This window comes from Glycine soja, chromosome 20 (genome assembly GCF_004193775.1).
Source record: "Glycine soja cultivar W05 chromosome 20, ASM419377v2, whole genome shotgun sequence".
Taxonomy (NCBI): domain Eukaryota; kingdom Viridiplantae; phylum Streptophyta; class Magnoliopsida; order Fabales; family Fabaceae; genus Glycine; species Glycine soja.
The window spans coordinates 7,216,576-7,230,942 of NC_041021.1; the positions used below are offsets into that span (position 1 = coordinate 7,216,576).

At 35.4% G+C, this 14,367-nt stretch overlaps 1 protein-coding gene across 1 annotated transcript; it reads left to right on the top strand.

The window, feature by feature from the left end:
• The first annotated feature begins 342 nt into the window (after nucleotides 1-342).
• On the top strand, nucleotides 343-13,653 carry LOC114403924 (protein CLT1, chloroplastic-like). Its single transcript, XM_028367156.1, has 10 exons — nucleotides 343-948; nucleotides 2,789-2,934; nucleotides 3,509-3,546; nucleotides 3,993-4,108; nucleotides 4,756-4,855; nucleotides 4,943-4,978; nucleotides 5,415-5,465; nucleotides 5,556-5,679; nucleotides 12,008-12,133; nucleotides 13,217-13,653. The coding sequence occupies exons 1-10, from the start codon at nucleotides 560-562 to the stop codon at nucleotides 13,375-13,377; spliced, it is 1,287 nt and encodes a 428-aa protein (XP_028222957.1). The 5' UTR covers nucleotides 343-559; the 3' UTR covers nucleotides 13,378-13,653.
• Nucleotides 13,654-14,367: the final 714 nt, after the last annotated feature.

The window sequence follows — 14,367 nt, forward strand, 5'->3', positions numbered from 1 at the left end:
AATATTTTTACATATTACTAATTAGGTCAGCCCAACCTGAATTCATTTGAATCGTCAGATTATAAGAAATACTGAAAAAAACTTATTTCTTTTCAAACTTCGTCTATTGAACCCAACTTGACCTAATTACAAATTAACTCGATTAGTTCATTTAACTAAGTCCATTTTGTAAATCCTACCTAAATGTAAGTTTGGACTAACATGACATCCCTCATCTAAAACTTTACTCTACTAAAAAAAAATTTAGAAGATTAACAAAAAAAAAAAACTGTTGTAAGAAAATGTAAAATTATTAAATGTTATTTTATTTTATTCCAACTTTCATTTCCAAGAATCCTACAACAAACCACCATGACCAACCTTGGTTTTAAACAACTAACCACATTGCGTCACACACACACACACACACGACGTTTCGGTTTCCATTGCTTCTCTCTGTTTCGCTTTTCACCTTCGCACCAACGTGACTCATGTGAGTTGTGCGACTCCCAATCTCACTCCCATTCTCTCTCCTCTCTCTCTCTCTACGCTTCCAATTCTCAAATTGCGTGACGCAACCATGACGTCACTCTGCCGGCGCATCCCAGTCGCCGGCACCGGCCAACTCCGCCTCCGTTGCGCTCCAAGGACCGCCGCGATTGGCGAGGTCCACTACGGCTGCTCGCCTAAGTGGCCGACAATAACGCTGCGACTGCCTCCGCCAGTGAAGTGCGGCGGCGCGTGGAAGAGATCGGGCGAGAAGAAGGCGGCGGTGGCGGCGCCTCGTCCGTGCGCGGTGGGGAGACTCGCGGCGGAGAGTGGTCGGGAAAGCGGGAATCGGTCGGCGGAGGTGGTGCTCGCCGCCGCGGTGACGGTGGTGATGGGCGCCGGAAACAGAGTTCTGTACAAGCTCGCGTTGGTTCCGCTGAAGAACTATCCGTTCTTCCTTGCTCAGCTCGCGACTTTCGGGTACTTCATTTATTTTGTTCGATGTTTCTGCCTCTTTCTTTGTTTTGTTGAATTGATGAATCCGGTGCTTAATTCTTAGTTTAATTAATTACGCGTGCGGTGTTGAATATCTTTATTTTTTGATGATTGTGTTGAATGCTAGTATCTATTTGACGTGTTTTTTTTTTCTTAAATAATATATATTTGATGTTTATTTAATGTAACTCTCAGACTTTGTGAAACAACTCCTTCAATCTTGTTTACTGGTGTAATAGATTATTTATCATTATTATTTTTTTTATGAGAATTATTATATGGTTTAAATATCTTTTTCTTTTTTATAATTTAATGTTTTTTAAATTCTTATAAATTATATTTATTTTATTTTTTATTCATATCTAATGTGTTTTAAAGATGAAAAATAAAATAAATATAATTTGAAAATATCAAATATAAAAAAATTGAAGGAAAAAGACAAAAGAATTCTAAATTATAAGAATTTAAAATATTTAAGTCTATTATTATTATTATTATTAGTGGAAAGACACTGCATTTTTATTTTTTTGGGTAATATCATAAGTGAAAATAGAAAATTGAGAAAGAGAGAAAATGTTGAATAGAAAATGGAACCGCATTCACTAGTAACGTCTAATGGGAAGAAGAGTGGGAGCAAAAATTGAATAGAAAATAGGAAAAGTAAAATCAGTTAAGTGTACAAATAAAAGGTAAAATAGGAAAGAAATGTACAAACCAAAATGGGTAAATTTATATAGATTGTAAATATAAATTATAAATTCTTATATTATATAAGGAGATACTAAATTTTAATGTACATATGTTTTGACCTATCTGCTACTGATTTTGGAGTAGTGTTAATTGTTCTTTTAAAATAAAAAAATGTGAAAAAACACTATGTTATGAGTTTTTTCTAATTATTATTATGGGATTGTGGTTTATGTATTGTTTCGCAAATATCAATTTGATGGGCCCTCCCCGAACCTTTTCGTGTGGGTCCAAACATTATCTGACGATGTTTATTGCTCACCAGTCACCACTTCTCTCTTTCTCTTCTATTTTGGGGGTGCATCTTCTTAATTTTGAGGAGTCAGTTTTAGTTTCTAGTGCCGAATATTTGCTAGAAAAGGGAATTTGACCGTGTAATTGCTCGGGTAATAATTCGGAGTAATTCTGTTATTTCTTTTGTTTGATAGAAGTGTTAATTCGGAGTAATTCTGTTGTTTGATAGAAGTGTAATGAGCAACAACTTTAGGATATCATTCTTTTTGGGATATTGAAAGGGTGTTAGTGTAGTAATCAAGATGATTGTAAGCATAAATATATTTTTAGATACTGTAATATCATTAAATTTTTTTAGTTATTTTTATTTTTATAAATTTCAAATTTTTTAATAATGATCCCGGCCACTACTAATGTGACATCTAGATCTAGCCATGTCACATTAGCGTGTAACATGTCATGTTTTTTTTTTTGGAACCAAGTGTGATATGTCATGTTTAAATAAATACATGTCCCTAAAGTTTGATTTTGTTTTGCTGTTATGTCTTTTTTTTTTCATTTCTTCCGCCTAAAACAAAAAAAAGTTTGGAGATACCAGGATTTAAAATGATTTCATCCTAATATTTATATTTCTGCAACCTTTTTTTCATTTAATTTATTTTGCAATAACCTGAAACCAAGCAATCCTATATGTTTGAGAAGAACTGAAGAAGTTGCCTTAATTTTTTACTCTGATTAATGGCATAAAACGCATTCTGGCTGCAAAACTTTTTTCCTCTCCCTTTAGGAGGTTGTAATGTTTAAAAGAGTTAATATAACTATAGTGATATTTTCTTTCTTTCAGATACGTTATTGTATACTTCTCTATTCTGTATATGCGGTACCGTGCGGGCATTGTCACTGATGAGATGTTATCAGTGCCAAAAACTCCATTTTTAGTTGTTGGTCTCTTGGAGGCTCTGGGTGCTGCCACAGGAATGGCAGCAGGAGGTAATGTTTGTCCTATTTTTTTTTTTATTTGTTTCATGTCAAGTACTTCTGGCTTCAAATTATAATCAAAATGCTCCTGTGCTACATTTTCTGATCGTTTTTTAATCAATCTTCCTTCTGTCAATTCCATCAAATTTCATATGTATCCTACAACTCCAGTTAGTAGAATATATTAAATATTATGATCTTAACAACAGAAGTTTTCACAGTACTGACAATACATAGCTTAAAATACATTATATATATCTTTACTATCAGCAGTTTTGTTTAAAATGCAAATGCTTTATGGGGTTTAGTTTTACCAATATTATCTTTTCTGGATGAATTGAGCATATTTGTTAATATTAGATGGGATATATATTGATGATTCTTGTCTTCATTTTTATCCACATTTTATGTTTTCACCTTCTACTCTAATTTGTGATGGATCTTTTAATGCTACCTCTTCCATATCTTGTAAATATTGTTGGAGATAGGAAGATAATAATATCGTTTGGTTGTACAATTTTGGTTAGTTTATAAAAATGTTCATGTCTGAATTTTGTTTAATTGTTTGTTCCCTCTGTTGTATCAGCAATGCTATCCGGAGCATCAATTCCAATTTTGTCTCAGGTAAAAACCATCAGCAGTCAGTGCTCTTTTGCCATTTGTTAAATTCTGTTACTTCTGCATTTACATTGTAGTGCATATATAAATTTCAAAATTATTCAGACTTTAGATATGATCGAAAAGGAATCCAAAAGGTAAATGCAAGTATTACTTATTAAAAATTGACCATCAAGTACCTAGTCTAGAGAAGCATGACCCATTCATTCCCTTGAATCTGTGTCCTGCTTGATGGCTGGTCAGATGTCTCAAGTGTAAAATAATTGCCTTAAAAATATGGTAACAAAATATAACCATCCTGATCTAACCTGTCAAAATTGGTTAAAATTAAAATTTGTTGTATATACCTTATTTACTATACATCTATTAGCTCATCTATTTGCAACTTGCATTGATTTATGGTAAAAAGCAAATTAAAGGCGGATAGTCAACTTAACCTAATTCTCTTGCAGGCTTTTCTTGTGTGGCAAATTCTCCTCTCATATATTTTTCTTGGGAGGCGATATAAAGTCAATCAACTAGTTGGATGCTTTCTTGTGGCAATTGGTGTAATTCTTACTGTAGCAAGGTCAGCCTATGTTAATTTTTGTAGATGCTAGGTTATGTTGGCTCCTATTTTGATTTTTGAGTGTTAACATGAACACTGCACTCTTGAACCGTATACCTGTAGGCAAAAGAACATGGTCTACAATGATATAGACCGGGAATCGACAAATAAATCCGAATGACCATAAACATTTTGACACAAGTATTAGTTGCTTATGCTTTTGTTTGGTGAAATTAATTCACATTTTCATCACTTATATGACTGCTCAGCATTACATGTTAATTCAGCCTCTCATGTGCCTTGATTGCTTAATGATTTCAAATTTTATTGACAGATTCCATGCTGAACAGAAAAGTCAAACTTTTGGTATAAATGTTAAATCCTTAAGTGATTCCATAAGTTCATTCACTCATATGGTTTTTAAAACAAAGTCTGAAAATAAGTTTTATTTAGTATTGTAATTTATAGTTATAGAATTTCCCGCGTATGCTTAGTGTAAAATTTTTGAATAAATTTTGTTCTTTTGAAATTAGAACATTGACATAACAGCTTATAACATCACAAGTATATGTTGCAATTTTGTAATGTAGGTATGGCATGTACAAACTATGTAAACTTTGTGTTTATGCTGAGGTTTTCTGATTTCACACCTTGTTTACTTAATGTAGTGGATCTGGTGCTGGGCATTCATTAAAGGAAGCTGGTATATTTTGGAGTCTTTTAATGATAGTTTCATTTTTATTCCAAGCAGCTGATACTGTTCTGAAGGTGGTTGTTTATTTTAAATATTGTTGAATATTCCGAGATTTTAAATTATTTCTCTATTGTGACTCATGTCCTTTTAATACTTTGTAGGAAGTAATCTTTTTGGACGCAACTCGAAAACTGAAGGTGTGTACAGTGATGAATTCTTTTAATTTATTTCATATTATGTAAATTATGACTTTGGAAATGGAAGCTCATAGGGACATTTGAGACTAATGAAGTAATTTCTGGTGCACTTGGTAACATAATACATCTGCCTCTAACTTCAATATAGAAAAAAAATGATGTCACTAAATTGTAGTAGAGTGTGTAGAACCTTCACAAAAATGACTGCAAATTATTGGCTACATTTTTTAAAGCTTCATACAAGTCAGAAGTCACCCTCTGTACTCATGTTTAATAGACTAATATATATTGCCAAGTTAAACAATAAATGTTTTTTTTATCATTCAAGGTTCTAAAGTGAAAAGCATCCTTTTCTGTATGGTTTTTGCTCATTATTGTAGTTTTCACTTTCTAGTATGGTAATATACTAATCAATATTCAATGTTTTCTGAAACAGGGAGGTTCTTTGGATATGTTTGTTGTCAATTCCTTTGGATCTGCATTCCAGGTAGAGTGCAATTGTCATGAAATTTGCATATTTTGAATAACAATATAAATAAAATGGATGCCTAAATGCATGACGGTATGCTTACTGCAGGCATTATTCATATGCCTTCTCCTCCCCTTCTTATCAAAATTATGGGGCGTCCCCTTTGGTCAACTACCAAACTATCTTAAAGACGGTGCTGCCTGCTTTCTGAATGTTGGGACTCTGTCAAGAGGTAAGCAGCTTTATTTTCTTTTCCATATTGTCATTTCTTACAGAAGGCAATATCCAAAAGTAGTCTTTTGGTTATCAAATCTGTTATAGCTTAGAGTCAAATTCATCAATGATATTTATGACCTAGATCTATCTCAAGTCACAAGGCAACATTAATTTACATGTAAAATGAGAACCATATACTGTTTCATGAGCAAACCCAAAATACGAAAATAAAATAAAAATAGAAATCTTACAGAGCAAAAAAGTCAGTTTTTCATTAAAATATTTTTTGCGGATGTTATTAAATGTGAAATTCTAAAGATGGAATACACTAGGCAAAACCAAAAGTTGCGGTAGCATGAATGCATTTTGCGGATGTTATAGTCCTTTTGGGAGAAAGGTGAGAGAATAAATGGTAAATTAGAGTTGTGGTGAGAATCTATGAACTTACATGGTTTCTATTTAAGTAGATGTAAGACAGTACTTGGAATGTAAGTTCAGCATGCTGACATTGGGTTGGCGTTGAAAATGGAGGGTTGGAGATTATACCATACCACAAGTTGCACACTTAGGTATTTTGGATCCATCTTACAAAGTAACATGGAGGAGTGGTTCAAGTGTAATTTGTGATCAAAATGTGTTGCTCAATCTTCGAAGGAAAATTTTATTGCACAGACGTTAGATCAACAATTCTTTATTGTACAAAATGTTGGGCTGTAAAATGCTAACAATAGCAAAAGATGAGTGTTGCGAAGATGAGGATGTTGCAATGGATGGGTAGACATACAAGAATAAGATCAGGAATGATTGTAGTTGAATATTTTAGTATTTCTCTATGTTTGGTAGCTTAGTTGGTTAGCTTTATTCAGAAGGCAGCAATGTATTGTTACTGTCAATTGTCCTTCTCTCTCTCTCTCTCTTGTATCTTGTATATATGTGTTATTTTGAAATCAATAAAGCTAAGAGAGAAAGTGAGAAATTTCTCAACTCACCTCAGTCTTCAAGTTGGCATTAGAGCGGGTTTTGTCCGCCGTCTGCCGCCGTCGGCCGCTGTCATCTCCGGCCATTTTTTCCGGCGAGACCAGGGTTAGGTTCGCCTCGAAAAGTGCGACCCACCCCTGGTAGTCGCGCTGCCAATGGAGCTTCCACGCGTCGCCCTTATCTCGCGCGATTTCTGGCGCGTGAAGCCCACTCGCCGCCGTCTCGCCGTCAGAAGCTGACTTGTCTGGTCCTGGCAGCTTCGTCGTTAGCCCCTGAGCTTGTTTCAGGCCTTACCTCTCGCTTCCGATAAGCTTTTTTGTCAGCCCTTATGTGTTCTCCCTCTTTTGCGTTAGGGTTTTTTTGTTTGGGACCTGAAATGGCTTCCTCTGGACCTGTTTTTTCCTTCTCTGGGACCCCAACCATCATGACTGCTAAACTAAACTAGAAAAATACCCATCGTGGTCTGCTTCCGTGGAACTGTGGTTTCTTGGTCACTCGGAGAAAGCTTCTGATTCCGTTCCAAACGACAAAAGACCTGAATGGGAGAAGCTTGACTATCAACTCTGCACTGTGTTATGGCAATCAGTTGAGCCAAATATTTTGGAGATTCTTAGATCATTTAAAACGTGTCGTTCTTTTTGGAAGAAGGCCCAGGGAATTTTTGCCAATGATATCCAAAGCTTATTTGATGCAACCATGAAGGTTACAACCCTCAAGCAAACCAGCCATGACATGATCGCTCATGTGGGTAAGGCTCAGGCTGTCGTGGAAGAGCTAAGAAAGTTCCTTGTGGCTGATTCATTGGAAGAAGTGAACAGAAAATTGGGCAAGTTCTATATGGTCCTCATCTTGAGAAGTTTACATCTAGACTTTGATCATGTGCGTGATCAAGTACTTGCTGGGGACCAGGTTCCATCAATGGATTCCCTCATCACTAGACTTCTCCGCGTGCCTCATGTATCGAAGGATGAAAATCCTGTTGATGGTGTGGAGACGTCAGCCATGATTGCATCTCGTGGTAGAGGAGGCGGTCACAACAGTAGAGGAGGTTGCAGTGGAAGGGGTGAATGTCCTCATTGCACCTACTGCAAGAGGATGGGTCACACCCAAGAGAATTGCTATTCGTTGCATGGCTTTCCTGACAAGGTTGCACAGGTTTCTAGATCAGAGAAAGCAGAGTCTAGATTCTCTAATGAGGAGTATCAGGAGTATTTGAAACTTAAATCTGTGAAACCCAGCAACCAAGCTCAATCCTCATCTGTACCATGTTTTTCAACAGCATGTATCTCTCAATCCATTGAAGGTCCTAGTCCTTGGATACTCGACTCAGGTGCCTCTGATCATATTTATGGTAATAAGTCCTTTTTTTCATCCTTTTCCTTTCCAAAAATTTCTCACCTTGTTACTGTAGCTAATGGCTCCAAGGTTGCGTCTCAAGGAAGTGATCAAGTTTCATTGTCTCCCTCTTTGAAATTAAATTCTGTATTATTCATTCCTCAGTGTCCCTATAATCTAATCTCATTAAGTCAGTTAACTCGTTCGTTAAATTGTTCAGTAACCTTTACTGCTAATTTTTTTATTATTCAGGAACATGGGACAGGGCGACTGATTGGAGAAGAACATGAATCACGAGGACTTTATTACTTGGAATCCAGTCCACCTGGGTCTTGTTTTGCAATCTCAAAACCCAAACTTTTACATGATCGTCTGGGTTACCCAAGTTTACCAAAATTGAAGATGATGGTTCCTAGTCTTAAGAATCTTTGAGTCTTAGAGTATGAGTCTTGTCAACTAGGAAAACATGTCAGGTCATCATTTCCTCAAACTGTACAAAGATGTAACTCGGCTTTCTCTACCATTCATTCTGATATTTGGGGACCAAGTCGTGTTACATCTTTTGGTTTTCGATATTTTGTAACTTTCATTGATGAATTCTCCAGATGTACTTGGGTTTATTTAATGAAAGACAGATCTGAACTTTTGCCTATATTCATGTCATTCTACAATGAGATTGAGAATCAATTTGGAAAAACAATTAAGATTTTTATAAGTGATAATGCTAAAGAGTATTTCTCCCATGATCTTTCTTCTTTTTTGTCTTCCAAAGGTATTCTACATCAGTCCACATGTCCTCACACACCACAACAAGATGGTATAACAGAAAGGAAGAATCATCATCGTCTTGAAACTGCACGTTCTCTAATGCTAAATTCTAATGTTCCTACACATCATTGGGGAGATGTAGTGCTTACTGCTTGTTTCCTAATTAATAAGATGCCCTTTTCTTCTCTTGAAAACCAAATCTCTCACTCAATTGTCTTCTCTCATGATCTACTATTTCATGTTTCTCCTAAAGTGTTTGGTTGTACCTATTTTGTCCATGATTTGTCTCTTGGTTTAGACAAACTTTTTGCTAGGTCAGTCAAATGTGTCTTCTTGGGTTATTCTCATCTTCAAAAAGGTTACAAGTGTTACTCTCCAAACACAAAACGATACTACATGTCTGCAGATGTAACCTTCTTTGAAGACACACCCTTCTCACCCTCCGTAGACCATACTTCTTCTCTCCAGGAAGTTCTTCCTATTCCTTCTCCTTGTCCTCTAGGTAACTCAGACCAAAATGTCAGTGTTGCCCCACCTGAAGTTGCCTCTCCACCTCTTATTACAGATCAACACAGGACAAGGCAGATTGGATCTCCAGTACCTGAAGCTTCTCCTCGTCCTTCCTCAACCAGTCCTCAACTCATGGATCCTTCCTCTCCTTCCACTTCTTCTCATCATTCTGACTCACATTGGCCCATTACCATCAGGAAAGGTACTCGCTTTACTCGTAATCCTCATCCTATTTATAATTTCTTAAGTTACCACCGTTTGTCTCCTTCATATGATTCCTTTGTTTTCTCATTGTCTTCCCTTACTATTCCTTCCACTGTCCATGAGACACTTGATCATCCTGGCTGGCGACAGACTATGATTGATGAAATGCAGACTCTTGAAAATAATGGGTACTTGGGAGCTCGTTCCTCTTCCTCCTAGCAAGACAACTGTGGGTTGTAGATGGGTCTATACTGTTAAAGTTGGGCCCAATGGTAAGGTTGATCGGCTTAAGGCTCGCTTGGTAGCTAAAGGCTACACACAGATATATGACCTTGATTACTGTGATACTTTCTCTCCTGTAGCCAAAATCACCACTGTTCGTCTGTTTCTTGCTATGGCTGCCATCCGTCACTGGCCCCTCCATCAACTTGATATTAAAAATGCCTTCCTCCACGGTGATCTTGAGAAGGATATTTATATGGAGCAACCTCCTGAGTTTGTTGCTCAGGGGGAGTATGACATTGTGTGTAAGCTTCACCGATCTCTCTATGGGTTGAAGCAATCTCCTCGAGCTTGGTTTGATAAATTTAGTTATGTTGTTCAACTTTTTGGACTGAAACGAAGTGAAGCTGATCACTCTGTTTTTTACTGTCATACATCTCCTGGAAAATGTGTTTATCTAATGATCTATGTTGATGATATAGTGATTACAGGGAATGATACTACTAAGATTGTCCAGCTAAAAGAGCACTTATTTAGTCATTTCCAGACCAAACATCTGGGATATTTGAAGTATTTCCTTGGTATTGAAGTGGCTCAATGAGGAGATGGTGTTGTGATCTCTCAAAGGAAGTATGCTCTTGATATTTTAGAAGAAACAGGTATGCAGAATTGTAGACTTGTTGAAAGTCCTATGGATCTAAATCTGAAGCTCATGGCAGATAAAAGTGAAGTTTATCCTGACCCCGAGAGATATAGGAGGCTTGTGGGAAAACTCATTTACCTCATCATTACTAGACCTGATATCTCCTTTGCTGTGGGAGTGGTTAGCCAATTTATGCAGAATCCTCATTTGGACCATTGGAATGCTGTCATGCATATTCTGAGATATGTTAAGAGAGCTCCTGAACAAGGATTGTTGTATGAAGACAAGGGTAATATGCAACTATTGGAATATTGTGATGCTGATTGGGCTAGTTGTCCCATGGATAGGAGGTCTACATCAGGTTATTGTGTCTTCATTAGAGGAAATCTTATCTCTTGGAAAAGCAAGAAGCAAACTGTTGTCACTCGGTCTAGTGCTGAAGCTGAATATTGATCTATGGCTATGGTTACTTGTGAACTCATGTGGATTAAACAATTTCTGCAAGAATTGAGGTTTTGTGAAGAGTTGCAAATGAAGTTGTATTGTGATAATCAGGCTGCTCTTCATATTGCCTCAAACCCAGTCTTTCATGAAAGGACTAAGCACATAGAGATTGATTGTCATTTCATTCGAGAGAAGCTTCTGTCCAAAGAAATTGTCACTGAGTTCATTAGTTCTAATGATCAGCCAACGAATATTTTGACTAAGTCCTTAAGAGGACTCAAAATTCAGACTATATGTTCCAAGCTTGGTGCATATGATTTATATGCTCCAGCTTGAGGGGGAGTGTTGAATATTTTAGTATTTCTCTATGTTTGGTAGCTTAGTTGGTTAGCTTTATTCAGAAGGTAGCAGTGTATTGTTACTGTCAATTGTCCTTCTCTCTCTCTTGTATCTTGTATATATGTGTTATTTTGAAATCAATAAAGCTAAGAGAGAAAGTGAGAAATTTCTCAACTCACCTTAGTCTTCAAGTATTGTATTACAAGGAAAGTAGGAGTAGCACATGTTTAGGAAAGATGGTTGGATTGCACCTAAGATCGTATGGCCATGTTAGAAGAAGGCAGATAGAAGCCCAAATAAGATGAGTTGATCAGATGGAGAATAGTCCATTAATTAAAGGTAGAGGGAGACACAAAAAAAACTAATTGAAACAATTAAAAGAATTATATCTGAATGACTTTTTCAGAGATTTGGCTTTTGATAGAATATAATGGCATCATTTGATCCATGTAGCAAAATCCACCTAGTGGGAAAATGCTTCTGTTGTTCTTGGAACATCTACATAAAGACAATATTTCAAATTCTTTATTCCATGTTTCTTTTTGTTTCAATTTTTTCTTTACAAATGTTCCACTACTTTTCAACCTAATTTATAGAAAGTCTGGCAGCTTTGGAATGTTATTTATGTGAACTGGTTCGGTTAATTCCAATTCTGATTACAAACATAGAACAAGAAAAGATTTGGCATATAGGATAGGGTTTCATCATATCAAAACTTGAATGCTGACAACAGGTAGCTAATTAAATAAAGTGTTAATTCTATTCATCTAATTTATAGACATTGTAAACTGCTCTTGGGCAGGTTGGTTTTAAATCCATTTTTATTTTTTTTAATTTTTAATAGCAATTCTTGTAATAAAAAATTTGCAGAAAGTAATTTTGCATTGGATTTGGTTTGCAGGATGTGATGGAGCTCCCCTGCTGCCCTTGTTGTTTATTATTGTCAACATGGGCTTCAATATCTCATTGCTTCATCTCCTCAAGATCTCTTCGGCCGTTGTCTCTTGTCTAGCCTCCACATTTTCAGGTATTTAATTTGTTTCTTTCAGAGTATATACGTTAATGAGGAAAGTATTCATAATGTCTCGGTGGAGGAAAATGAACAACTGTAACCCATTACAATTAGGAAACATATTTTCAATTTTAGAAATATTGACTAAAGTCAGAAGGAATGGTTAATTAATGCAATGGTTAATAGCTACCCAAAGCCTAGCTCTATTAACCACTCCTCTACTTGTCAGTAAACATGTGCTAAAACAGAAACTTTAGCCTGTTTAGGTGGCTTCTAAACTCAGTTCACTATTGTGCATGCAAACTTAATATTGAAACTATTCTCATAGTTACATTTTTCTTCATCCCCGACAGTAAGAATAGATCTAGTTTGTAAAAAATAATAATAGGTTGGTTCAGGGCTATCATTTTTATCAGCTCTTTTGTCTACCATTTCACACAAGGTGTAGTCTGACTGGCCTAGTAAAACTAACCTAATTCATCTCAGAAGTTAGAATATCTAATCTTTGCTGTATTATCTGTGTTATTTAAAATCCCATGTTTAATTAATGGTATAATTTTAGGTTTTAGTTGCACTGTTCAGTGCTATCATTACCAGAGTTAATCACAAATTTTAGCTAGAGTGCATTTGGGCAAACAACATAGCTAAGTGTCATTTCAGTAAGTTTTTATCACATGAGGACTTAATGCTATAAATTTGACCATAAAACTTACTGGAATACCGAGTAAGCTAAAAAGAGCTTATGGAAGTCATAATTTTTTTTTATAGCTCAAATAAGTTTCCCGTGATAGACTTATCAAAGATTTCACTATATTGGCATGAATGAGGCCGAAAGTTAAGCTAATGGTGCGTGAGTTGATAGCCATTTTTCTTGTTTTTCTGTTTTATAGATTTTTTTTTTCTTAAAAATGGTGCAGAAAATCTTGACACCTTGCTATTGAATGAAAGTTTGAAGGGGGGTGGCGGGGGATTTGCTGAAATATGCAAGTGTTTTTTTTTTTTTTTTTTTTCATTTTTTGCAATTTTACAATCTATTATAAATTCTTGCTAACTGAAAATCTGAGCTAAATCCAACTGATTGAATTTGGCTTGTGACAGTCCCAATAGCAATCTATGTGTTCACGCTGCCATTGCCATACATCGGTGTTGCCTCTTCTCTTCCAGCAGGCTTTGTTGCAGGGGCCATCATTCTGATCATAGGATTACTCATTTATGCATGGACCCCTTCAAATAGTTCCTCCACTGCATCCATCCCCTAGAAAAGCTTGGAGGATTTGAATCTCAATATCTTCACCATTGCCCCAAGTCCAAAAGGATAGGTTGCACCAATCCTTATTACAGCAAATGGTACAACCATGAAATGACTCAGGTCCACTCTTTCGTGATTGATGATGATCACAAGATGGAGAAATAAAAATCATATACTCTTTCTTTAATAAAGTGCTAGTCCAATGAGAAAAAAAGGAAATGGAAAGTGAAATTCTCCTAAGCTTGCCCGAGTAAATATGAAAGCATATAGGTCTTTTTTTTATCAATCGTATATGGATAGGTCTAGTTCAAATTGTGTAAATAATAATAAGGGTTAAATAGGTTTTTATTCCTTTAAAATTGAGTATTTTTTTTAATCCTCCAAATTCAAAGGTTTTTTTTTAGTCTTTAAAATCTACAAAATGTTTTTTACAGCTAAAATCTGATTTTTCTATCTTATATTTTAAAATACATTTCTAGCTGCTAAAAATTGTCATAATTAAGTTAGGAAAAATAATCAAGAACTCATTAACTGTTTTAAAGAATGCTTTTTTTTTTATTATTGATTTGATTCTAGCAATTTCAAATTGTCAGAAAATTGTACCTTAAAATTTGAAATGGAAAATTGAATTTTAGCAGTAAAAAATGTCAAAAGTGATGAATCTCTCATTTCTTATAAAAAATGTCAAAAGTGATGAATCTCTTATTTCTTATTTGTCTCGTATTTTGCAAAAGTACTAACCTTACGATCTAAAGGCTTCAATTAACCACTAGACCGATCATTTTAGCTGCCAAGAATTATGCAATTTATATTTATATATAAAATCTAGCATGAAAGATTATAAATTTTGAGTATGTTAGGATCATATCTTGCACGTCATTAGAGGAGAGTTTGTTGAATCAATGTGCTAGAATTATGCACCTGATACAATATAATAAATATATATTGTTATAATTAAATTTTTAAAATTAATATATACTTATTTTATTTGTTTAGAATC